The 27,295-nt window shown below is 44.5% G+C and overlaps 1 protein-coding gene across 1 annotated transcript in view; it reads left to right on the forward strand.

Moving 5' to 3' along the window:
- Positions 1-27,295, forward strand: part of C8B (complement C8 beta chain) — a 44,907-nt gene that overhangs the window by 15,085 nt on the left and 2,527 nt on the right. The window contains exons 5-11 of the mRNA XM_005903330.3: positions 881-1,013; positions 4,003-4,200; positions 9,037-9,277; positions 11,336-11,464; positions 13,949-14,112; positions 22,130-22,283; positions 24,641-24,709. Coding sequence (XP_005903392.2) covers positions 881-1,013; positions 4,003-4,200; positions 9,037-9,277; positions 11,336-11,464; positions 13,949-14,112; positions 22,130-22,283; positions 24,641-24,709 — 1,088 coding nt within the window. The remainder of the gene's footprint in view (positions 1-880; positions 1,014-4,002; positions 4,201-9,036; positions 9,278-11,335; positions 11,465-13,948; positions 14,113-22,129; positions 22,284-24,640; positions 24,710-27,295) is intronic.

Raw genomic sequence — 27,295 nt, forward strand, 5'->3', positions numbered from 1 at the left:
CTCTAATGCAGCTTAGTACAGTTCAGTTCAGTTCAGTTCAGTCGCTCAATCATGTCCGACTCTTTGCGACCCCATGAATCACAGCATGCCAGGACTCCCTGTCCATCACCAACTCCCGGAGTTCACTCAAACTTGTGTCCATCGAGTCGGTGATGCCATCCAGCCATCTCATCCTGTCGTCCCCTTCTCCTCCTACCCCTAACCCCTCCGAGCATCAGGGTCTTTTCCAGTGAGTCAACTCTTCGCATGAGGTGGCCAAAACTGATGCTGAGTTTCAGCTTCAGCATCAGTCCTTCCAATGAACACCCAGGACTGATCTCCTTTAGGATGGACTGGCTGGATCTCCTTGCAGCTTAGTACAACAAAAGAACTTAGTCTAGAAAGATAAGTAAGAGATAAAGGAGTGAGTATGGCTTCCCTGGTGGCTCAGCGGTAAAGAATCCTCCTGCCAATGCAGGGAGAATCAGGTTCGATCCCTGGGTCAGGAAGATCTCCTGGAGGAGGGCATGGCAACCCACTCTAGTATTCTTGCCCAATAAATCCTGTGGTCAGAGGAGCCTGGTGGTCTGCAGTCCATGGGGTCACAAAGAGTTGGACACAACTGAGCAACTAAGCAAGCGATGAGTGGCTAGAAGGGTATTTAGGCATAGGGAACAGCCCTTACCAAGAAGAGAAAGAGCAAAACAGACTGGAGAGAGAACATCTCCATGTAGTAGGGGACAGGCTTTGTGGTGGTGGCTGGGAGTGGCAGGGGATAAAGCCTCAACAGATACTGAGGACCATGTGTGCTGTGCCCAGGAATTTGGGTGTCCTTTAGTAGGTCCACCAGTTGGGATTATATACTCACCTCACCCCCTTTTCTGCCTCTTCTTCCCTGCAGGATTAATTTGTTCACAAACAACTTGGAGGGCCCAGTTCTAGATCATAGGTATTATGCCGGTCTGTGCTCCCCGCATTACATACTCAACACGAGGTTTCGGAAGCCATACAACGTGGAAAACTTCATTCCACAGGTATGTGCCAGCCAGGGCCATGGCAAGGACACTGGCAGAGGAGCCAGAAGCTTGGGTCTGGACCAGGTCAGCAGCCCCCTGCTGGGCCAGCTCAGATGCTTCGCCTTTTCTCTCTGAGCTTCAGTTCTTCATATGTAAAATGGGTGGTTGCTTCCTCCAGACACAGCGGTGAGGCCAACCTACGCTGTATAGTAGAGGCAGTGCAGATATGTAGTAGCATAATTATACCAACGACAATAACAAAAACTGCCATAAAGAGGCAAGCACAGCTTAGGATTTAGAGTCTCATAGATGTCTTTGCAACTTACCATCTATATACTCTGAGCCTCCATTTTCCTATCTTTAAATTGGGATTTTAAAGGTTCTGCCTGCACAGAGGGGATAAGTGAGTGTAAATGCTTAGCACACACACAATACCTGGTTTAATTGTGAGTCTCAGGAAGTGTTTTTTTTTTTTTTTTAAATGAAAAAAGGTTCTTTTTGCCTTCTTATTTATAACTGATAGCTTCAGTTTCACATTTGGATCAAAAGCAAATGCAGACACTGTAGGTCCTTTATTTTGCCTTTGAAAAATTTCATAGACTTTCATATACAAACATGGGTATCACAGCTGGGACTTGCCAGCTAGACTTCCAGAGTTCATCCAGACATTTTGTGTGTGTGTGTGTGTGTGTATGTATGTGTGTGTTAGTCGCTCAGTTATGTCCCACTCTTTTTCGACCCCATGAACTGTAGCCTACCAGGCTCCTCTGTCCATGGAATTCTCCAGGCAAGAATACTGGAATGGGTTGCCATTCCCTTCTTCAGGGGAACTTCTGACCCAGGGATTGAACCTGGGTCTCCTGCATTGCAGGTGGATCCTTTACCATCTGAGCCACCAGGGAAGCCCCAAAGAATTACATCAGTGGGGTAGGAAGTGACCCAAGCAACTTAACCTCATGACTGGAATCACTGGTCAGTCAATGATTTGAATGAATGTAGTCAGTTGAGTGGCAAAGATGTAAATGTCCCAGATGCTCGGTGATACTAGAGACATCACGATAGTCATGCAAGAATCCTAGCAACCAGAGACAGCCAGACAACAGGAATCAACTTCTGTTATTATCAAATCCTTGCCTATTAGAACCAGGCATTGTTCTAAGCATTTCTGTAAGTTATAAAATGTTCTGCCAAGATAAGCCTGTGTTATTAACACAGACTTAAAAGCAATCTCACAGGGAGTGGGGTTCAGAGTAGACTATGTCACTGCATAATGCACACGTAAGGCAGAGGGGGAAGATCTGGGTGTACCCCAGGACCCCGGACTGGACTTTAGGCTAAATTCTTGCTCTGTTCTTGACCTGTTTCCTCATGTGTAAAATGAGAGGACTGGACTGGATGACCAGGTTGGTAGTTTTCATGTCTAAAATTGTGCAGTCCTAGGATTTCCCTGGTGGTCCAATGGCTAAGACTTGCATTTCCAATGTAGGAGGCCTGGGTTCAATCCCTGGTCAGGGAACTAGACCCCATAAGCTGCAACTAAGACCTGCTACAGCCAAATACATACATAAATACATCAACAAAAATTTTAAAATAAGATAAAATAAAATGGTATAGTCCTGAATGTTAAGCTGCTACCTCTCCTTTCTCTTCCTTCCTGGTCCCCTCCACACCCCCATACAGTTACTGGCTAAAAATTACAAAATGAGTCTTGGGATAAATACACCCTCCCCCGTGTTGACCAGCACCATCCCTCTGACCTCCACTTTTTTTTTTTGGTATCTCTATTTTTTTTTAAATATAAATTTATTTATTTTAATTGAAGGTTAATTACCATATTGTAGTGGTTTTGCCATACATGGCCTCCACTTTCAAAGGAGAATCTCAGAGCAGACGTTTCTCTCCTGGTAACCCAGGCCGGCTATGTAGCTCGGAGTCTCCTCTCTCTGTAGCTGTGTTTGGAGCACGTGGCAGGCACTGTGCAGTGTTTTACCCATACAGACTCAACCTCAGAACAAGCCCGCTGGCAGGAACTGTTACTGTTTCCATTTTATACAGGAAGAAACTGAGGCACAGAGAGGTGAAGCCCAATGTCCAGGGTTACCCAGTGAGAAAATGGTGCACTCCGCCTTAGGGCTCTCACTCCAGACCATGTTTGGAATCACGTCTGCTTTTCTTCCTCAGAAGCTGAGCTGTTATGGGGGACTGCAAGCCTCCAGAAGCCAGTGGATGGGAATGGAGACACTTTGGGGCTGGTCACTTGGGGGCCACCGAGGCAGCGCCCTAGATACTTCCCTGTGCACAGCACCACGAGCACCAATTTTTGAGCAAACAGCTCCTCTAAGTTCGCAAAGGCTTTTTGCTGTTCTGTCCCTGCATCTGCCCACCCCCATACCCCATCCCAAGACCTTTCACCAGCCCCTCACAAGCTGCCACTGAGCTCCTCGTCTGCACGGGTTTGCCTCTCTGACCCCAAATCCATCCCTTCCAACCCAACTGCTGTTCTGTCCTGTCATGAGTTTCCTGGTGCTCAGCCACTGCCTCTGTTGGCTTTTCGGCAAGTCATCCCAGAGCCCCAGAATCTGGATGCCAGCCCACTTTCTCACTCTCTCATGGACGCTGTCTTCTCCTCTCTCTTGTTTCTTCTGGTACAACCACACTCGCATTTTCAACCCCCTGCAGTTTCTGGCCCCACCCTGCCCTCTCGTACCTTCACGTTTCTGCCTGCACCCAAGTCCACAGCCTAGAATGTTCTCCTGCATTTCTGCCCATCAAAACCCAAATCAAGCACCCACCTCTGAGTGTCTGCTCACCGTGTTGGGCTCATCTGTTTCTCCTGCTGGATCAAGAGCCCTGGGAGTGGAGGTGTGGGTGCCTCTGAGATTTTTGCATCCAATGTACTTTGTTTAATACCTGCAACATAGTAAGAGTACAGTGTGTGTCGGTTGATTTGAATTGAACTGATGTGAGTCAAATGACATATGGAACATTTGTTTTTTTCTTCCTTCAGACCCGAGGCAAATATGACTTTACGTTGACAGAATATGAATCGTACTCAGATTTCGAACATAACGTCACAGGGACGGCAATTAGCAAGTCTAGTTTCAGCTTGGGTTTCAAAATTGCTGGAATATTTGAACTTGGCTACAGCAGCATGAGTAATATTGGCCAACATTTTATTAGCAGGATCAAACGATTCTCTCATACGGTAGGTACCCTTTGCTTGCTTTTCCATTCCTATGTATTCATTTGAATTTTCATATCCACGGATGTCTGTATACCGTGTTGCTATTAGTCCTGACAACCAATTATATTTGTTACATTGAAAAGCTTTTCACAAAAAATACCTTGGTCTTACATTAACTTTACTTTTCAGAAAGATCAGCCAGTGGTGGCCGTCTATAATTATTTACTCTACTTTTTTAGTATAGCGTTGTTTATTTTTAAATTGTTTTAGTTTTATTGGAGTATAGTTGATTTACAGTGTTGTGTTATTTTTTCAGTTTTAATATTTTTATTGAAGTATAGTTGATGCACAGTGTGCTTTCTGTTGCAGCCAAGTGATTCAGATATACATATATATACACATTCTTTTCCATTGTGGTTTATCATAGGATAGCGAATATAGCTCTCTGTGTACTCTCATTTTCTTTTCTTATTTTTTTTTTGTACTCTTATTTACTAATAAGCTTTTCACTTGGTTTTTATTAAACTAAGGAGCATAGTTTTGCCAAAACTAAATTATTTCTGGAGACTTTTCGACTCCCAGCAACTTGACTTCTATTCTAAACCTTCAGCTGAAATTCCTTTCCAGAATGTTATCCAAGACCTCATCTCCAGCTTCTTGGAGCTGTTGATGGAGTCACATTCCTGTTTCTCATGGTTGCTTTCTGCTCCTTATAAGTTAGTTTTCTTCCTGGTTTCTAACAGCCCCACTTGTTCTCTATTTAATTTTTGGTATCTTTTCTTCTTCCTCTATAGCCACCCCCCCTAAGTGTCCTTTTCTACTCACCCTGCTCCTCTGCCAGGGCAAGCATGAGCCTTTGCCACCACTTCTGCCCTTTCTGGGAAGCTCAGACCTGCACCACCCTCTCTTCTGGGTATCGTTACCCAGATGCCTTGTGGACACTCCAAAGCAAGTTCCTCTTCCCAAGCTCTCTATGTTAAATAGCATTCTTTTCCTTCTGCCTTTCGAGGCTAAGAATATCTGAGTCATATTTGGTTCTGTTTTCTCTTTATTCCCACATGTGGCTTGTGGCTTGTGCTAAATCACTTCAGTGGTGTCTGACTCTTTGTGATCCTATGAACTGTAGCCAGCCAGCCTCCTCTGTCCATGGGATTCTCCAGGCAAGAATGTTAGGGTGGATTGCCATACCCTCCACCAGGGGATCTTTCTGATCCAGGGACTGAACCCATGTCTCTCTGTCTCCTGAGTTGACAGGCAGGTTCTTTACCATTAGCGCCACCTGGGAAGCCCACCTCTGTTGGCCACCAGATCCTTCACTCATCAATATTTCTTCATTTTTTTACTGAAGTCTAGTTGATTTACAATGTTGTATTAATTTCTGCTCTACAAAAAAGTGGTTCAGTCCTAGGTTCAGTCCTAATACATATATATATTAAATTTCACATATAAGTGATATTATATGGTACTTGCCTTTCTCTGTTTGACTTACTTCACTTAGTATGATAGTCTCTAGGTTCAGCCGTGTTGTTACAAATGGCATTATTTTGTTCTCTTTCTGGCTGAGCAGCATTCCACTGTATATGTGCCACGTCTTCTCTGTCCGTTTATCTGTTGATGGACATTAGGTTGTTTCCATGTCTCGGTGGTGGTGGTTTAGTCGCTAAGTCATGTCAGACACTCTTGTAACCCCATGGACTGTAGCCCACCAGACTCCTCTGTCCATGGGATTTCCTAAGCAAGAATACTAGAGTGGGTTGCCATTTCCTTCTCCAGGGGATCATTTGGACCCAGGAATCAAACCCAGGTCTTCTGCATTGCAGGCGAATTCTTTACCGACTAAGTTATGGCTATCCAATATTTGTTAATCAAACTCTAATTACATCTTCTCTAGCCTAGGCCCTTTCACCTCTGGCTCCAGCCCTCCTAATGAGCCTCCTGTCTTTCAATTTTCCCCTTCAAATGTATGTGCTGCCAGAAAAATGCTTTTCTGATACTAACCTGGTCATATCACCTGTTCCCTATTGCCTATAAGGTGAAGGTCAAAGCCCGTGACTTAGTGGAAGCGGAGCAGTTGGAATGGGAAGTAAGGTGACATGAGGGCTTGGAAAACCTTGGATTCCAGAAAGGACCAGGTGTATTTATTCCCTGGTCACTGAGAGTTGGCCGCATGGGCGTGATGTTGTAGAAAACTAACCTGAGAGGAACATGGAGGAAATTAAAAGTCCACAGTGATTTATGTGAGAAAAAAGGAATGGTGAGGGGCTTAAGTTCTGCTGCCAAATTACCAACCAGCAGAAAATGAGCCATAAACATGAATTAGACTGTAATCGTCTCTGGTTGTTTTTCTTCATCTTCTCAGCTGTGAGCAGCTCGGGCACAGAGGCTGTTTCTTTCATCTTTAGGTTCAGGATGGCACTTGATAAGTGCTCAAGACTAAAATATAGTGATGAAGGACAGGACTGATTATAAAGGAACTTGTCTTGTTAGAGGGAAAGAGAGGGGTACCATCCTCGTCTCCTTTTGTCTCTCCGTCTCTCTCCCCTTCCCTCCCAGCTCCCTGATTTAAACAGCCAGTTACATAATGTTACCTCATGCTAGGTACTAATCTAGATACTTGGAATCTAGAGACAAGTACAGCACAATTCTTGCCTTCAAGTTCACAGTCTAGTAGGAGCAACAAACATGTATGCAGATAACGGTCCTGATTTTGACATCAGTTGTAATACAGCATGTGTGTGTGTGTGCATGCTAAGTCACTTCAGTTGTGTCTGACTCTTTGCAGCTCCATGGACTGTAGCCCACCAGGCTCCTCTGTTCATGATATTCTCCAGGCAAGAATACTGGAGTGGGTTGCCATGCCCTCCTTCAGGGGATCTTCCCGACCCAGGGACTGAAACCATGTCTCCTGTGGTTCCTGTGTTGCTGGTCGATTCTTTACCATTGAGCCACTGGGAAAGCCCAATACTGCATGGTTTATTCTATAAAGGAAAGATAAGCAACGTGCAATGCAGTCCTGGGAGGTGGAGAGTCAGGAAGTTCAAGGGTGCCACCACATAGAAAGCCCAGCTAAGCAGAAATTTTAAATATGAGGTGTGTGCCAGGCAGAAGAGAAGGAAGAGCATGTCTGGCAGAAGGAACATGTGCAAAATTATATTATGAGAGAGAATGACAGATGTGGGGGAAAGTAAGATTTTAGATGGATATTGAGGTATCATGTAGGTATTAGAGAAAAGTACAGTACGGGGGAGGGTGGATTTCATGGTTGTAAAAGTTGAAGCCAGGAGGCTATTTGGGGACAGATCATGACATTCTTACCTTCAGAGTAATGGAGTTGATTTTATTCTTGGGCAATGGAGAGGCCGACTGGGTTTTGTTTTAAGCACAGAGTGGCATTTAATGGTATTAATAGTTTTAGGACATCAACTCTCATTGGAGCACTGAGGGCAGCTAGAGGGAGAAGGGAGATCAGTGGGAAAGCTTTTGTCATAACCCAAGCAGAAGAGGAAACCTAAAATATTTAGAAAGACCATGAACAGAGCATCTAGCAGCTGCAAAGTTGGAAAGATGAGGAAGAAGGAGTCATGGATGGCTGTGGCAGGACTAGGGTGGGGAGCAGGGCAGGGAGCAGAGGTGGCATGACTTACAGAGCTGACAGGTCAAGCTGGGTAAGAGTTTTAAGATGCAGGAGGAATGTGCATTTCCTACTCATTCACCTTTTCCTCAGCCTTCACCGCAGTGTAGGAACGCCTCGTCTCAGGTTATATCAACATCCCTGGATGTTTGCCCTTCATCTAGTATTGCCATCTTTCAGTCTCTTCCACACACCAGGGGTCACCAAACTTGTTCTGTAAAGGGCCAGAGAGTAAATATTTCAGGCTTTGCAAGGCTGCAGCGTCTCTGTAGCAACCACAGAGCTCTGCCATCATAGGCTGACAGCAGTGATGAACAATGAACAGATATGTGGGCATGGCTGCATTGCAATGAAACGGGATTGCAAAACCAGATGCCACGTCCTGTGTGCAGGCTGTGGTCTGCTGACCCTTGCCATGCACTGCAGTGTCCAGCCTTCCTAAAGCATCGCTTTTACTCTTTCTAGAGTGCCTTTTCTTCAGTTTAAACAGCATCAACTGCCCCCTCTCACCTTCTGAGATAGCCCATCCTTTGTCTATGGAGTGTGTTTTTCCCATGGCTTCTCTTGCCTTCCAAGATGGCCCACACTCTGCCTGTGCAGTGTATAGCTCCCTGAATAAACAGTTTTTCTCTTTAAAAGAGGCTTTCCTGGTGGCTCAGATGGTAAAGAATCTGCCTGCAATGCAGGAGACTTGGGTTCAATCCCTGGGTCAGGAAGTTTCCCTTCTCCCCTGGAGAACGGAATGGCTACCCACTCCAGTATTGTGCCTGGAGAATTCCATGGACAGAGGAGCCTGGCAGGCTATATACAGTCCACGGAGTTTCAGTGAGTCAGGCACCACTGAGTAACACTTCCTCTCTTTAACAAAAGAAGCATCAACCAAGATGTTGCCTTTGGCGGTCAGCACACCCCGTCTCCCCTTGGAAAGCAGCACAGGCACCCGCTGCTGCCTGCCCTGTCTGCTGCTGCTTCCCTTCCTTCTCCTTGCTTATTTGCCATTGTAAGGAAGTGAGCAAAGAGCAAGCTCTTCCAGGCCGAAAAGGACATCAGAATATTTCTGAAAAAATGAAGGCTTGTCAAAGGGGCCGTCTTCCCTCAGGTCTCCTCAAGGAATCATGAGTGATGACCCCTGGCCAGAACATTGGATGATATTTGCAAAGTTCATCTTCTCGTTCCAGATTTCTAACTTTAAAGGTCTGCTTTTCCCTTGTTGGTGTTTCATTTAGAAAAGCAAATTCCTGCACGCACGCTCTGACCTTGAAGTAGCGCATTACAAGCTGAAAACCAGAAACCTCATGCTGCATCATGAATTCCTTCAGCGAGTCAAGCAGCTGCCCTTGGAATACAGCTATGGGGAGTACAGAGATCTCTTCCGTGATTTTGGAACCCACTACATCACAGAGGCTGTGCTTGGGGGCATTTATGAATACACACTCATCATGAACAAAGAGGCGATGGACAGAGGAGGTACACCACCCGAGGACCATGTCTTTACTGATGGGGCGCATGGAACTATGAGTTAACAGGGAGAGAGGCTTCTATTCCTTGTTGGGGGAGGGGTTATAAGTTATGCTCCCGGTTTTCCTTCTCCCTCCCTGGTTTTCCTTTCACAGTTTCATTTGCAGATTCCTCATCCTTTGTTGTGGAGAAGGCAATGGCAACCCACTCCAGTACTCTTGCCTGGAAAATCCCATGGACGGAGGGGCCTGGTGGGCTGCAGTCCATGGGGTCACTAAGAGTCAGACACGACTGAGCGACTTCACTTTCACTTTTCACTTTCATGCATTGGAGAAGGAAATGGCAACCCACTCCAGTGTTCTTGCTTAGAGAATCCCAGGGACGGGGGAGCCTGGTGGGCTGCCGTCTCTGGGGTCGCACAGAGTCGGACACGACTGAAGTGACTTAGCAGCAGCAGCAGCAGTAGCATCCTTTGTTGATGTGTTGATGGTGGTTCTCCTCTGCCAGCCCTCTCTCTGGGCAGTCCTGTTTTCTACATAACTCCCTCTAGACAATAACATCTAATCTCCTGGCTCTAAATGCTTTATACGTGCACACGTATATGTCTATCCTGGATCTCTTCTGTGTACTGAAGAGCTCATGTAGAAATGCCTCTTTGAGATCTCCATTTGAATGTCTGCTGACCATCAAAAACTTAACATGCCCCCAAAGAGAACTTTCCCATGTTTCTTCTGTAGTCATCTGCATTGCAGAATGATTCCACCTTTCAGTCAGCTTTGAGGTGATACCAGAGCTGCGGGTTCCTAAACCACACTTTGAGCAGAAATGCCTTAGATTATCAGAGCTTCCAAACTAATATTCAACTCCCATTTTCCTTCCACAGGCCATTCTCCATACAGATATTACAGGTCTTTCTAGTTGTAATCAAAGTCAAGTCTAAGATATGATTTCTTCCTCCCAATTCCGTACTCTTTCCTGCAATATGGCATTTATCAGGTTAAGGGACCTGCCCCAGGTCACCCAGGTTACAGTGGCAGAGCCGGGTTTCGGTAATAGGTCCAGTGAACTTGCAAGAGGACAGAAGGCATATAAGGTAAATTAAGGTCAGTGTGGCCTCCCTCAGTCTTGCCAAGATTAAGGGTACTGAACTCCATACCAGAGGTTTCAAAAGTACTTGTCATAATTCCTCTGATTGCTTTCTACAGAAAGGTTCTATGATCAAGTTGTGGAAACATAATAGATCCCACTTGAGAGTTTCACAGGCATACTGAAATCAAGTGACCTCTCCATCACTTTTGATACCACATTTATCACACTGACTCGACTGCAGAAGCCTGGTTTCTTGTCATTGTTGCTCTTAAAGAAATATAAGAGATATCATCATGGGATTCATGTTTCAGGGAACATGCTTTGGGGAAAACTGATCCACATCAATATTTCCAGCAATCCCAGGTGTTAAAGCTGTTTCCTCTCCTTTCCCTGACCTCAAATGCTATAGAAAGGTGCTCATATGTCATATGGAAGACTTCAGCAACCCCAGGATGGGAAGATGCCCTGGGGAGAATTGGAGAGGAATAGATGGGAAATGGTCCAGAAATGAAGACGAAATAAGGGAAATTGGTTCTTCTCTTTTCCAGGGACTATACCAGACATTTCATAAACATTATCTCAACTGACCAAGTAACTGTTCGTACTACATCAAAGAGTAGAGAAGGGAGGACAGCTCACAGCAGCCTCTATTCACTGGATCAATACCTAGAGACTTGATAAGAAGCCATATTTTTAGAAAGTGACTCCGAGCTCTTCCTGTCTTTGGAGAGCGGCAAAAACCCTCTGAGTATCTGTAGAAGCTGAAAGGGGAAGTTGATGCTGATCTCAAATGGGGTCTCTGGCCTGGTGCCAGGAGCTGCCTGCTGCATTTCTTGTCCCTAGTCTGGCCACCCGTTAATTTACACCTGAGTCCCTGTGGGCCTCCAGGAAGGGTTTGGCATCAGGGATCGACTACAGGAAAAGGCCCAGGACAAATTGCCATTTTAGGTCATAAACCTTTTTTCTTGCTTCCTTCAGATTACTCTCTTAAGAACATCCACGACTGTGCTAAACATGATTTTAAAATCGGCGCCGCCATAACATTGGTCTACTTGAAGCTGGGTGTGTCGGAGGCCAAGTGCAGTGACATTCTCAATGAGATAAAAGGTGAGTGGCAAGGGCATGTGACTTCTCTGCTTATCATCCTTCCTTCTCCAGCAGCCCAGACCCATCACTCTTTAAGCTAAAGATTGCATATTCCAAGACATTTCAATTAAAATACTAATTCATTCAATAAAAACCTACCTAGCTCCTACTATTGTATTGGTATGCAGAAATGAATAAGATGGTCTTCCTGTCTTCATGATATTCACATGAGTAGGCAAACAATTAAAAAATCAAGGACCGGGCAGTGATAAGCACCAAACTTGGTCTGGCTTCCAGGAACAGGCAACTTGAGGAGTAAGGTATCAAGGTTGCTTTTAGGGAGGAAGAAAAAAAAATCTAACAATGAAAATTTGCTCTGGGGGCCGGAAGTGGGCCTGGCTAGAGGTAGGATGGTCTAGGATGGAGAGGTAGGAGCCAGGTGGAGGCCGTGGGGGATACAGCTGAGGCAGCTAGTCCTTACCTGAAGCAATGGGCAAGAAGGAAACTAGAAAAGCAGGCAATGCCACAAGTCATGTAGCAGAGTTCACATGGCGGGTGAGACTAGGAGTGAGTGCTAGAGCCAGTCTGGGAGCAGAGATCTGAAAGGCCACACAGGGGAGCTGGGAATCAACACCGAAAGTAGAGTAGGAGAGGGAGGGATCAGCAGGGCTCTAGTCCCAACCTCTTCTGCACCCTGAGCTACTCTCCTTCATCTGCTCTACAGACTAAGCTTGTCCTTATTTCTGTGATCATATGTGAATGAAGAGTTCCACAGCCAAAGCAAAACAAAACTAAAAAACAACAACAAAATGAACTGCTGGTCTAGAAGAGTTTCTTGTGACTGATGTGCAGTGGATACTGTTGTTTGTTTATTTTGGTGGGGCTGTGTTGGAACATGCATCCTACATAGGGAGGTAGGCAGAAGACATACATGCTCTTCAAAGAAAACTTGTAAAGTCACTCCCATCCAAGTTACTGAATAGAGCATTACCCAGTACCCTGGGACCCTTATCAGTTACAACTTCTCCCTCTCTTTGGAGATAACACCATCCTGAAGTCTCTGTTAAACACATCCTTCCTTTCATGATAGTTTTACCACCTACATGTATTGCTAACCTCTATGACTTAGAGTTGGGCTTGCCTGGTAACTCAGTGGTAAAGAATTCGCTTGCCAATGCAGGAGATGTGAGTTCAATCCCTGGGTTGGGAAGATACCCTGGAGAAGGAAATGGCAACCCACTCCTGAATTCTTGCCTAGGAAATCCCATGGGCAGAGGAGCCTGGAGGGCTACAATCCATGGGGTTGCAAAAATGTTGGACAGGACTTAGCAACTAAATAAAAACAATGACTTAGAGTTGCTTGTTTTTGAACTTTATATGGATGAAATGTAATCTTTCAGTTCTGGTTTTTTTATTTTGTTTTTCTTTGATATCATGTTTTTGTGTAAAACTATGGTTACTTCTTTTTCACTGCTGCATAGTATTTTATTGTATGAATATATCAGTTTGTTCCTTCTGTTGTTACATTTGGATTCTTTCCTGTACCAAGCCATTATATTCAGAGCTGCTGTGAACATTCTTACACACTCTTCTGACGCACATGTGCAAGGATCTCTAGGGAATGTACCCAGGAGTAAAATTGTTGGGTTGTAGAGTATGTACTTATTCTACACCAGGTAATACTGAAATTTTTCTGAAATGGCAGTCTCAGTTTACAGTCTGACCAGTAGTATACAAGACTCCGTTTGTATGATGCTCAAGTGCTGCAAGCTCAGAGTAGAATAGTCACTTTATACCAGTTTCTTTGGCTTCGGGCACAAGAAAAATTAGAATAGGAATGACTTACTGATATGATTGAGGGCTTCCTGGGAAACTGCTTGAGAAGTCAAAATAATAACAGTAGACATTGAAAGAAATAAAAACAGTAGACATTATTTAGTGAGTCTATTACATTCATGCTCACACCTTATAGATTTTCCCACTTTTGTCATCCGAGACAAAGAAGTGGTATAGCTCAGAGGCTGGGCGTGGTACGGGGAGTGAATACTTTCCCTTGGTGCCTAAGATTTCATATCTGCAAAGGAAGGATTATATACTTCCTATTTCATACTGAAGAATAAGTGAGTTAGTACATGTATAATGTTAGATTAGTGGATGGCACATAAATGATGAATAATCTTTGTCTATTTACCTATGATCTTCCCTATGTATGTATGTATATATCTGTCTTTCAGCTCTTTTCCATAGACTCACTTAACGACTATCGCTTACAGATGCTAAAAATAAATATCCCTTTCTTGTCCTGTCTCCAGCTTGTGTCGACTGAGTGCAGTACCCTTTGCCCTTGCACTGTGACTCCCTTGCTGGCAGGGATGCGTATTGTCCCACTTACATCTCCAGGGTGACCTCCCTGAACATAGTCACCAGGTTGTCAGGTGGGTTGCAGCAAATTTCAAGGTGTGAAAATGGATCCCCTGACATGCCAGGGCTCCGTATCCATTCCAGACAGAAACAAGAAAGACAGCATGGTGGAAGACTTGGTGGTCCTTGTACGAGGAGGAGCGAGTGAGTATGTCACTGCCCTGGCATACAAAGAGCTGCCAACAGCGGACCTGATGCAGGAATGGGGAGATGCAGTTCAGTACAATCCGGACATCATCAAAGTTAAGGTACACGCACCCACCCCACCCATCCTTTCCTCTATTCAGAAAACAGCTTCTGAAGGGTTTCCCTGAGCCAGGGTATAGAATACAGAGCTCAGTAAGACACAAGCCCTAACCTTGAGATAGATACCTTATAGTAGAAAATGTATCCAGAGTGAACTGATTGTAATACGCTGCGCAACACCAGCTACAGACCCCTCACTCCCTCTCACTTGGGCTCCCAAGTTGCTCAAGTAAGTTAACCATCAGCTTCTAATTCCAGGCTTCTTAAATCAATATTGTTTGCAGTTTATTGGGGAATCCCTCACTTAGTTCTTTGTTCATTTAAACATTCATTCCTGCGACCAACAAGTCATTGCTAAGTTCCTGTGATGTGATGGGAACTGAGGCACTGGAGGAGAACAGAGGAGGGTGCGAGGATGAAAAATGTAGTCTGTGCTGAACAGTAAGATCCATGGATGCATTACTGTTTTACAGGACAGCATAATTCACAATGGTAATCACCAACATGTTTTGGGCACCTACCATGTTCATGATACTCTGCCAAGGACTTTGGGAATGTCATTTCATCTAATTCTTAATAGCCTGCAAATTTAGTATGCTTATCTCCATTTTATGGCTGATAAAAAATCAAGGTCACAGAGGTTTCATCCGTCTGTGACTGCTCAAAAGTCCAGACCTGAAAAGTTGACCTCTTCTCTCCCCTCCAAATTTTCCTGTGGGTTTGGTAAATAGAAAATAATGATCCCAACCACCTGTCACCCAAACAATGGCAGTTTTACAACCTTAAACTAAAAAGACGTTAGCTAGAGCAGTGCTGTCATACACATCAGCAGGGTTGGTCCTTGCCTGTGGGTACTTCAGCACGGTGTCCATGTCACATCTTACACTGCCCTCTTCTTGCCATTGTCTGTACAATTATTGATGGTCCAGCATTCACCCTCTGGAGATTTACTCTTACAGCCAAGGAGAGGAGTTAAGGGACTGGAGCTCTGATGAGAGGCTGTGCAGTTCCCGAACTTGGCAGTTTTCCAGTGTCTTTGTTTATATGTCAATTGCATGGTTGCTGCAGAACAAGAAGGCTGCCATTCAAATCCTTTCCTCTGCCACGTATTCAGTAGTTACACTTAGGGTTTAGTTGCTGGCAGGCATCGAGAAAGGTAAAGTGAGCCATAGCTTGCAGGAGGCTCTAGAGAAATCTGGGATGAGCTAATGACATGATGACATTGGTTGGTATCACAAACAAGCATGGGAGAGAAGAGAGTTCATGGAAAAATAGACCCCTGGTCTTTACTTTTTACTGATATCTTACCTGAATTTTGTTTTAAACTTAAAATTAATGGATTGCTCTGGTTACCTATCCATTTAGGTTGGAAGTGCCATCATGGGCATTGGGAATGTCAAGTATCCAGCAGCATGGGATATGATAAAGGGATGTGTGTTTTGTGTGTTTGTGAGAAAGAGAGAGAGCACATGTTAGCATGCTAAGCATCTCAGACCTGCCACCATCCTCAGAGATGTGGTACTTCACTGATGGCACAGAGGCTTCAAACAGCATGTATGTGATGCCCTGGAAAGTATTGTATCTACTATAAGTATAGTGCTGTGAAGAGTTGTGGGGACTGAAAGGGGAGAGATTAGAAAATCAGAGATGTTTCCAGTAGTGGCGGAGGTGAATTTGTTGAAAGCTTTTGTGCATTTCTCCTATATATCCCTAACTTGAGTTGGAAACATCTATTGTAGTCACAGATTCTTTCTGGCAAGAGAAAACTGTTTATGACTTCATATTATCTCAAAATAATTCTCTGCACAATCAGTTTACCAGGTAGTTGGAGCAGCAAGTACTTTCCAAGAGAGTAGAGACCACTCGATAAGGAATTCCTAGACATGGAGTATTGGCCAAGGCTCATGTACATAAACCAGTCTTAAAGATCAATATCTGGAAACACAGTTCCTATAGGAGCCAGGTAGGCAGGAAAGAAGACCAGAGAAGAGCCCATTCACATTGTTTACTGGTGAACATTAGATATAGAGACATGGTGCTTTGTTCAAAGAAGAGGTAGCGAAATCACTGGACATATATAAAGAGAACTTTGAACACAAAAGATTGAGATTATACCCAAGATAAAATAGACAAGCATACATCTAAACATAGAAGTAAATTTTACAATATATTTTCTTTGTGATTGTAAGAAAATAAAGAATTTATGAACTAAAAAATAGAAGCCGAGATGTTTAGTCACTAATCAGATGAAAAGGGAAATGGCTGAATGTAGGAAGCCAAAAGCACAATAGTAGAATCAAAACCTACATTGGAAACTATAAAGAACAGAATTGACACTGCAGAAAATTGAGTCAGTGATGTGGAAGGTGCTGTAAAAATGTTCCTATAATGCAGAAGCAAAAGACAAAGAGATTAAAACAATGATATAAAAGAAATATGATGGACACAGAGTACAGCAGTGGAAATCTAAAACCCAGAGCATTCTTCCTGAGAAAGATACAGGAGTGAATGTGAAGATGCATTAATCAAGCACATAATAAGGGAAACTTCCCTGAGCTGATAATGCAAAATGAACAGCTCATTGAAAAGCAGGCAAAAGTACTGAAGATAAAACAATACTGAAACACAGCGTGGTGAAATTTTTTACTTTGAGGAACAAATAGATCCTACAGAAATAGAAGTCGTACTGATCTTAGAATTATTCGCAGTGCTAAATGCATAAAGATTGTAGAGTGACAACCATGAAGGAAAAAGCTTGTGTCCCAGTGAAATGGTCTTTAAAGGATGAAAAAATTCCCCAAGACATTCGAAGGATCCTGGCAATAGAGGATGTCCAAATAATTATGAACTTCAGACAAATAAGGAATATTTTTTTTAGGATAAGCATCTTTGAAATATTTCATGCGACATATTTGGTGGCTCGAATGGTAAAGAATCTGCCTTCAGTGCAGGAGACCTGGGTTCGATCCCTGGATTGGGAAGATCCCCTGGAGAAAGAAATGGTGACCCACTCCAGTGTTCTTGCTTGGGAAATCCCATGGACAGAGGAGCCTGGCGGGCTGCAGGCCATGGCAAAGAGTCAGACATGACTAAGTGACTAACACTTTTTCACTTCATACTAAAATTTCATTTGTTACTTATCTGAAATTCAAATTTAACTCAGAATACTATATTTGATTGTCAACTTTAGTCACAAAGTCTGTCATCTATGTACATATCCATTGTGGTTGGGGTGGCAAGGTTGTGGTCTGGGGTTCAGGCTGATGGAGACTCCATGGTACAGAACATGGCATGACCAAGTGTAGAAGGGAAAATACAGTGCTGAATGGTTCAAATGAGGCATCAGGAGAGCCTCGGTTATGCCACCGTGAAACAGCCCCAAATTTCAACAACTTAGGCCAGCAAAAGTTTATTGCTCAGTCACATTCATGTCCAAAGTATACTGGTAAAGAGGCTTTTCTGAATATCACTGTGGGATCTGGGCAGTGGAGGTTTTATCTTGTCATGTGCCCCCAATATCATCACAGCTGCTGCTGCTGCTGCTAAGTCACTTCAGTCATGTCCAACTCTGTGCGACTGCATAGAGGGCAGCCCACCAGGCTCCCCCATCCCTGGGATTCTCCAGGCAAGAACACTGGAGTGGGTCACCATTTCCTTCTCCAATGCATAAAAGTGAAAAGTGAAAGTGAAGTTGCTCAGTCGTGTCCGACCCTCAGCGACCCCATGGACTACAGCCTTCCAGGCTCTTCTGTCTATGGGATTTTCCAGGCAAGAGTACTGGAGTGGGGTGCCATTGCCTTCTCTGCAATCTCTTCTCTGCCATTGCCATCACAGCAATGGTAAGGGAATGGGAAAATTCACCACACTCTCCTGCCAAAGCTTCAACCTGGAAGGGATGCTCCCTCTGCTTACCTCTCACAGCTCAGAAAAAGTCATGTTGCAAACCTACCCTTAAGGATGGTTCAGGGAAAAGCAATCCTGCCAAGTGCCCAGAAGGAAAAGAAGCTGATACATTTGGTAAACAGTGATAATGACCATTACACTTTACTGAAGCAATTTATTCAAAGATTCTCTAAAAGCAGGTTACTCTGATTAACAGAAGGTTTAAAATGTAGATGCTGTGGTAGCAAGAATCAGTAAGATATTTCGGACTTAGACTGTCAGATCTCACTTGAAATAATAAATTCTGAATTTCAAATAAGGAAACCCACAAATATTATTAAGTGGAAGGTAACACAACAACAAAATAATTTGCCACATGTGAAATCTTTCATGTGTAAGGAATGATACTGTTTATAAGAAAAATATCTCAAAAAAATAGAAAACTCTCAGAAGAACTCAGATGATAAATAAGCAAAATTTTAACTTCTCAGCAATAAAAATGAAAATTAAAGTAACAATACAAAGTATCTTTTGCCTATCAGATTAATGATGATTAAAAATCTTTAATACTCAACCTTATTGGGAGCAATGGGATGGAAACTTTTATATTATGAAATAGGACTATAAAATGGTACATCCCTTTAGGAAAAGAATTTAACTGTATATATCCAAGACCTTAACAATGTTTACAATGTTTGATCCAATAACCCTAAATGCAAAAATTGTCTGTAGAAATCATTTTAAAAATTGGTAAAGATGTATCTATAAAGACCCACCTGATTTTATGCTGCTGTAGTTTCACTTTATCTGAAGTTTTGCTTTCTGAGGTTCAGTTACTCATGGTCAACCATGATCTGAAAATATTAAATGGAAAACTCTAGAAAGAAGCAATTTTTCAGTTTTTCATTGCAAGCCATTCTGACTAGTGGGATGAAATCTTGCACTGTCCCACTGCATCCCCACCTGGGATCCCTAGCCATCAGCACCATCTGCTCCTGACATCCAACCCCTGACATGATCATGGTTCAGTAACCCAGGACCACCGAAGCAGGTGAACTTTCTGATGACACATAAACAGTAGCCTGACACTATGTCGTAATGCCTCCGTCATTCACTCACTTCACCTGATCACGTTAGCACGTTATGATCTCATGTCATCACAAGTACAAGAAGGGTAATACAGTACAATCAGATATTTTGAGAGACAGAGAGAGCACGTTCACACGACTTTTATTACAGTGTATTGTTATAATTGTTCTACTTTTAGTTCCCATTGTTAATCTCTCATCATGCTTAGTTCATAAATTAAATTAATCGTAGTATATGGGTATAGGAAAAGACATAGTATATGTTGAGTTTGGTGCTCTTCCTGGTTTTGGGCAATCATCAAGGGTCTTGGAATGTATCCTGACTGATAAGGGAGGACAACCATATTTGTAGTAGCAAAGGAAACATAAAAGTGGAAGCCACCTAAAGATTCAATAACAGAGTATAGTTGAATACATTGTAGTCCACCAGGACAACAGGATACCCTGTAGTCATGAAAATCATTTTATCAAGGATTATTGAATAGCATAGGAAAATGTTCATAATATGACATTAAGTGAAAAAAGTGGAATGTAAACATGTGCTTTTCTTATGCCATCAATTTGGTATAAGTATCTGTCCATCTACCCTTCCAAAAATATATTCTGAAAGGGCACAAATCACAATGGTAACAGTTCCTATCTGCTGCTGCTTACCGAGTGTTACTCTGGTAAATTTCTTTAAGTTTTCTGTGCCTCAGCTTTGCCATCTATAAAACGGGGATACAGAAGTTTACCTGACTCCTAAGATTGTTGTGAAGATTAAGTTAGATCACATATGTTTTTAGTTCAGCAGCTAATGAATGCGGGCTATGGCAATAATCAAGAATGCCAATCACCAGGGTCCATCATAGACACCTGCAGGGAGTTTTATAGACCATGCCTGCCTGGCGTGCTGCAGTTAAGGGGGTTGCAAAGGGCTGGACATAACTTAGCGACTGAACAACCACCACCGTCTCTGTGCAGCAATGTAATCAATCAATCAAGTTTTCACTACTGCAGGTGTGCTAAGAAACCAATGATCAATGTGAGTAGTTAGGATTGGGTGTCTGGGGGAGAGATGTAGAAGGAAGGAGGAGGAAGGGAGGAAGGAAGAAGAGGACAAAAGAGAGAAAGACAGGAAAAAGGAACCAGCAAACCAAAAAAAAAGACAAGTGAGCCGCATTAAGTTAAGAAGGAAACTGTGGAGGGAATCTTAGGAATTGCTGCCAAGTTGCAAGGCAGACTGTCCTGGAGAACCCTGGGATAGAGGTTGGAAAGGAGAATAATCACCATTTTTATCACCAGTTTTCATGAACTAGTAGGAGAAGCACAGATTTGGGATTAGAGTCCTGGCACCCCTATTCAATGAGTTCTTCAACTTAACCTCACCTGAAATGGCGCTGGTAATTGCTCCCATGCGAGGATGAAGGAGGATCATAGCACAGCCCCTGGCACACGGTGCCACTGACTTTATCTCCTGAAGCAGATCTCAGAACTAGTAGGAAAATGCCTGGTAGGTTAAAAGCAGGTTAAAGGCAGCCTTTCGAGGTGCTCTGGCAGGGAGAGCAGGCTGTTAGAGGAGCTCATTGTGGGTGTACAGCAACCCTCTATGTACCCCCGCCTACCCACCATGTGTGGCCAGAAGCTGGACCATTCTGCAAACAGCCTCTGGATCAATTCATTGACCACAAAACGGTGAGACAATGGGACCACCAAGGGGCCTTGCTTTGCCCACTGGAGTGAAGGTCAGCATCAGATGCATTAAGAAATGGAAGCAATTTTCTTCCCACTGGAGGCTTCTATTAGGCATGATTGCCTGTGTTTAGACAGACCCTAAACTCTCCAGGGCCGGATTAGCGCAGGATCACAAACAAAATCTGGCGAGGAACCTGACCCTGGAGCTGAAACTCTGAGCCAAGAGGCTCTGAACATGTTTAACTACCTCTTTGGACTTTGCCTCTGTCTTTTCCAAGGCCACAAACACCCCCACATCCACCTGTGGCCTCCTGCTCTCAGACACTGCCATGCCCACTGAGAACATCTTTCTCTCTGCTTGCCACACCCTGGCCTCCATGCCAGCTGCTGTTACCCTAATGAGGCCTCCCATTCCCTTTTCATTCTTCTACCCAGTCTTATTAGCCACTCTCATTAAGCTTTGGGCCGAACCCTCGAGACACAGCTGAGCAGTATATAGGTCTGATCTTCAGGCGCTTACAGTCTATTTAGAGATGAAGGAAAAGGGACTTCAGCCCAAAACATTGACCACAAGGGAGAAAAGAGGTAGAATTTGTATTGGATGAGTAGTGTAGACAGTATGCTGAGCATTTCATAGTAGGAAGGTGTTCTGGAAGCTTTAGAGCTCAGGGGAAGTTTCCCTAATTGTGGCTCTTGCATGACATGAAGGATTTTCACAGGTTTGGGGTGGGAGGTATTGCTGAAACAGGGCTCCTATAATACTTCCAAAGAGCAGCTTGCAAATCCCCTCCCCTCTCCCACCAAAGAGAGATTAACAAACTCCTCCTCTCTACCCTGGTTACTGTCCTGCAATTGGAGAAGGAAATGGCAACCCACTCTAATATTCTTGCCTGGAAAATCCCATGGACGGAGGAGCCTGGCTGGCTACAGTCCATGAGGTTGCAAAGAGTCGGACATGATTGAGTGACTTCATTTTCCTCTCTACCCATTACAAGTTACCACTGTTACCTGTAACCACTGTTCTGTAAGTATCCATTAGTACAACTGTCTGTATCTCTAGATTCTGAGTTCTGGGGGAGTGAAGTGGGGATTTTATCTTATTCCTTACTATGCTTCTTGCCTGGCACTTGGAAGGTATTCAGCAAGTGTTTGTTGACCTGAACTTGAATGGGCTTGTTTGTGGCTATTGGGTGGGATGGGAAAGAGAAAGGATGGGGTGTCCATCCGTGTGCTGTACCGTCCATCCAGTTCCATATGAATCCACTGTGATCTGCATGCACCAAACCTGCCCATTCCTATGGAGCCTTACTTTGGGCTTTTGTTACTATATGACCAATGTATTCTGTTGAAATCAATGCCTTTGCTCCTTTCCCAGGTAATGCCTCTGTATGAACTGGTGACAGCCACAGACTTTGCGTATTCCAGCACAGTGAAGCAGAACATGAAGAAGGCCCTGGAGGAGTTCCAGAAGGAAGTCGACTCCTGCCAGTGTGCTCCCTGCCAGGGGAACGGAGTCCCTGTCCTGAAAGGTACCGTTTCCAGTGTCGTTTGTGGAAGCTACCACCTGGATGGGCTGGTTCTGGGGCCAGATCACGTTGTCAATCCACACAGCCTCCAGAGGTGTGTTTCTAGGTCAAGGTTTGATGTGTATCTCCAGGGCAATTTCTAGGTCTTTCCCCAGTCCTCTGTCTCAAGCTCCAGGGACTGTCATAAAGCTCCCTTCTTTGTCTCAGAGGAAAAAAGATGAGCCCCTGGCCATTTGGAGCCTTTTAAAGCTGAGCTTCTCCACCCTGGTTGGGCATTAGAACCACTGGGGATCTTTAGAACTACTGATGCTAGAGCCCCAGATGTGATCATCACATGAAACTCTAGGGAAGAGACCCTCATCAGGATGGCGAGACCCTCCCCTCTTCTGGTAGTTCTAATTTGTGGCTGGGGTGTGACTCACCATTGCTGAAGCCCCCACCTTCCTGGAGCACAGTGAGGTGGGGTTGGACTGACGAGGCGCCTGTACTCAGGTGGCACTAATGGCAAGGTGCACGATGCTCCTGTCAAGGTGCGTGTGAGAATCACCCAGGGAGCTTTGCACAGACACAAAGCCCTGGGCCTCAGCCCGAAACAGTGAAAGCCAGTCACTGGGACTGGCCTTTTAAAAAGCCTACCAGATAATTCGGTGTACAGTGAGAGTTGGGCAGCTGTTACACAGCTGAATTCCCTGGCAGACAGAATCCATGATTTTGCCAAGCTTTTAGACTAGCAGGAGAGCTAGACTTGACCCAAAGGTTGCATTGAAATGTACCAGTGTTAGGACCAGGTAGTCAGAATGCAGGCAGCTAGAAGAGGCTGCTTAGGCTGTCAGGATACCTAGGTTATAGCCACAAGGGAAAGCATTAAACTGAAGGCAGGGACGAGATGAGACGCTATCGCCTGTAACAGAGAGTGGGGAGGGACTCCTGGTCAGACAAAAGGCCCTCCCTGGGCCGAGCAGGGGAAACCCCTCCTGCATATCCTGACCAATACATGGTGAGACAATTGGAGGATGGGGAGGTGGCAGCATGGATGGGCCACGAGAACTTCATTGCTAACTTGAGGGTCACATCCGGGGTCACCGCAGTGGGCAGAGCAAACATGAGCAGAGCTGGGGCCTGGGGTCATCTGCTCTTGTTTTGATGGGCTGAGGAAGAGTCCCATCCAGCATAATGCTGAAACAGGGTGCCAAGAGCACCTGGGTACGGCAGATCCCAGCCTAGGGAGCCAACCGGCAGAACTCATGTGGATAGAGTGAGCTCAACAGAGGGGACACGAGAGGAGATCTGTTCTCGGGGAGAAAGATTCCACCTGCTCAGCTGAGACGGATGGATATGTATCTTGCTTCTCAGAGGGGATGGAGATAAGCAAAGCAGGCATAAGTGACAGCCTAAGGATGGAGAGTTCTCCTTCAGGAACAGGACCTGTAAGAGAGGGTCAGTTCAGCAGGAAGTAGGATCCGTTCACCTGCTCCAGATTTTGATCTAGGGTTGCTGAAATCCTCCTTGCCTTGTGTGTAGTTTGGACCTAGAGACTGGGACTCCCTGGAGGCTCTACTTTGGAGGTGAGGGAGCAAAGGAAGCCAGAGGCTGAAAGGGCCTTACCTGTAAAGGACAGTCCTGTAAAAAGAGTTCACGTGGTTGATGTGAGAGAAGCTCCAGGGTGACATGTGACAGATTAACATAAAGAATAATTTCTAAAATGTCAGAACTGGCCAAAGGGAACATAAATGTGAAAAGTGAAAGAAAGTGAAAGTCGCTCAGTCGTGTCCCAGTCTTTGCAACCCCATGGACTATACAGTCCATACGATTCTCCAGGCCAGAATACTGGAGTGGGTAGCCTTTCCCTTCTCCAGGGGATCTTCCCAACCCAGGGATTGAACCCAGGTCTCCTGCATTGCAGGTGGATTCTTTACCAGCTGAGCCACAAGGGAAGCCCAAGGTAGCATGAGACGTCCAAGAGTAGTGAGTTCTTCATCACTAGAGGTGTTCAAGCAGAGACAAGGAAATTACTTGATGTGAAATTGAGCACCAGTGACCACTGGCCCCAATGACCTCAGTAATGTATCTTCTGACCCCCAAAATCCATAAGTTTAGGTCAAAGGTCAGCTAATGGGTAATTTTTCTCAGTAGCTCTACATCATTTTCTGTGGTGGAATAAACACCCTTTCATGAGCAAAGGACCTTCAAGAAAGGAGTGGGTATTCTTGGCACTGAACCTTCTTATTTCAAACCATTCAGTTAAACGTTTGTCCTATTTTAACCTAATGGAAAAGCTGTGAATTGGAGGGAGGGTTGAACTCCAGGAGCTCTGTGTTTCACATGGTGTGATTCATGTTTTCTCTGCCTTGTCTTCTCAGGAACACGCTGTGAGTGCATCTGTCCCGCTGGATTCCAAGGCTCGGCCTGTGAGGTCACACACCGGAAAAGTAAGGAGTCTGTGAGGGTGGGTTGGGAAAGGAAAGTCTAGGGAAGTCCAGAAAATAATTTAAAACAGTAAGAGCAAAGTCAAGGCATGGACTAGGGAACTGGACACTATGAACTTGTGATCCATCTTTTTTTTTTAAGCTTTATTTGTTTATTGTTTTGGCTGCACCAGGTCTTCACTGATGTGAGTACAAGCTTTCTCTAGTTGCAAGGAGCTGGGCTTATTCTTCATTGCGGTGTGCGGGCTTCTCATTGTGATAGCTTCTTTTCTTGTGGAGCTTGGGCTCTCGCAAAGAGTGGGCTTCAGTAGTTGCAACATTCAGGCTCAGTAGTTGCAGCGCCTGGGCTCTAGAACTCGGGCTCAGTAGTCGTGGCGCCTGGGCTTAGTGGTCTTGCTGCATGTGGGATCTTACTGGACCGACCGAGGCTTGAACCCATGTCCCCTGCATTGGCAGGTGGATTCTTAATCACTGGACCCCCAGGGAAGCCCTTGAGATCCATCTTGACTCCTGACTTAATATTTTCACAACTGAGAGTACTCCATGTTACAAGACTGCTAATGTATGGCAGCCGCAAGTCATCTCTTCAAATCATTCTGGAATGTTTATCTTTTTTTTTTAAATGTAGTGAACTCCTTGGAGAAGGCAATGGCACCCCACTCCAGTACTCTTGCCTGGAAAATCCCATGGACGGAGGAGCCTGGTCCATGGGGTCTCGAAGGGTCGGATATGACTGAGTGACTTCCCTTTCACTTTTCACTTTCCTGCATTGGAGAAGGAAATGGCAACCCACTCCAGTGTTCTTGCCTGGAGAATCCCAGGGATGGGGGAGCCTGGTGGGCTGCCGTCTATGGGATCACAGAGTCAGACATGACTGAAGTGACTTAGCAAAGTGAACTCCTATTCAACCCTCAAAATCCAACACAGATGCCCTTTCTTCTATAAAAATTATTCTAACCCAAGTAGAATTAATTTCTACTGTGGGATCCCACAGGACTTCAAACATGTGTTTATTATATCTCTTAGCACATTCTATTTTGGGTTGTGTGTGTCTCCCTCCCTGTCTGTGAGTAGGGATCATGTCCTGTTTATACCTCTGAGTCCTCAGGTTCCCACACAGTTACTGCTGTTTAATTAACAACTGAAAGACTGGATTACCATTTTTTTAGCCAGTTTATTATCTAAGAATTCTTCACACCGCCTATCCCCCACCCCCACCTGTTTCTTTTCCTTTCTGTGCATTTTTGGTGATACCATTAAAAAAGGAAATGGCATATCCAATAAAAACACCAAACATATATTAAATTCTCCACTAGGAAGATCTCCTGGAAGAGGAAATGGCAGTGCAGTCTAGTATTCTTGCCTAGTCCACAGGGTCGCTAAGAGTCAGATATGACAACAACTGAGCGTGCACGCACACACACACACACACACACACACACACACACACACACACACACACCATTTGGTAGCCGACAAATTGGTGAGGGCTTTGACTCAGCATGGATTCAAATTCCATCTCATCATTTAATAGCAAATTACTTGACCTCTTTGTGCCTTGATTTCCTCATTTTTAAAATGGAGATGATGATATTAACACATCATTGACCAGAGATGTATTGGGTTGACCACAAAGTTCTTTCACATTTTTCTATAAGAACATGTGGAACAATCTGAACAAAGTTTTTGGTCAACCCAATATTAATGCTTCCCTGATGGCTCAGTGGTAAAGAATCTGCCTGCAGTGCAGGAGACACAAGAGACATGGGTTTGAGCCCTGGGTCAGGAAGCTCCCCTGAAGGAGGAAATGGCAACCTACTCCAGTATTCTTGCCTGGATAATCCCTTAGACAGAGGAGCCTGGTAGGCTACAGTCCATCGGGTCAGACATGACTGAACGACTGAGCATGCATGCATGTACACGTATGCAATATTAATGTCACATGTGTTAGTTTCTGCAAAAATCCCCTGGTCAATAATGTGTTAACTATCTCAAAGAGTTGTCTTGAGTCTCTCTTGAGACATAAAAAGCACTTGGAAGGATGCCTAACCCATCAGAAGAGCAAAATAAATATTTGTTCTGGAGCAAAATATACAGTTAATTTTTATTTCACGTATGTTAAATCCTTTCATCCTCTCAATAACCTCATGAAGTAGATACTGCCAATACCCCCATTTTATAGATGAAGAATCTGAGGTTCAGTGGGCACCTAATTAACTTGCCCACATAGTAGATATAGGGACCCAGTTTCAGGTCCAGTGAGCTTGTCTCTGTTGCCTTTGATCTTGGTGCCTGCTCTGCCCTCCTCCCCAGTAAAGGGATCAGGGGTTTCTTCACCCCCTCTCCTGCTATATCTCAACCAGACCCCTGACAGTGATCTGTCCAGTAAGAGTATAATGACAAAAATCACAGGATTTCCACTGGTTGGAGGAGACCTTAGAAATCTCCTTCTCCTGGTATCTCATGTTACCAATGGTGAGGCTCAGGGATATTAAATAATATGCCCAGAACTACACTGCAAGTTAGAGGCTCAGCCATGTGCATATCCATCATGGCGAATGTAATTGACTATTTTCCAGTCTCATCAAC

This window comes from Bos mutus, chromosome 3, assembly GCF_027580195.1.
Source record: "Bos mutus isolate GX-2022 chromosome 3, NWIPB_WYAK_1.1, whole genome shotgun sequence".
NCBI classification, from domain to species: domain Eukaryota; kingdom Metazoa; phylum Chordata; class Mammalia; order Artiodactyla; family Bovidae; genus Bos; species Bos mutus.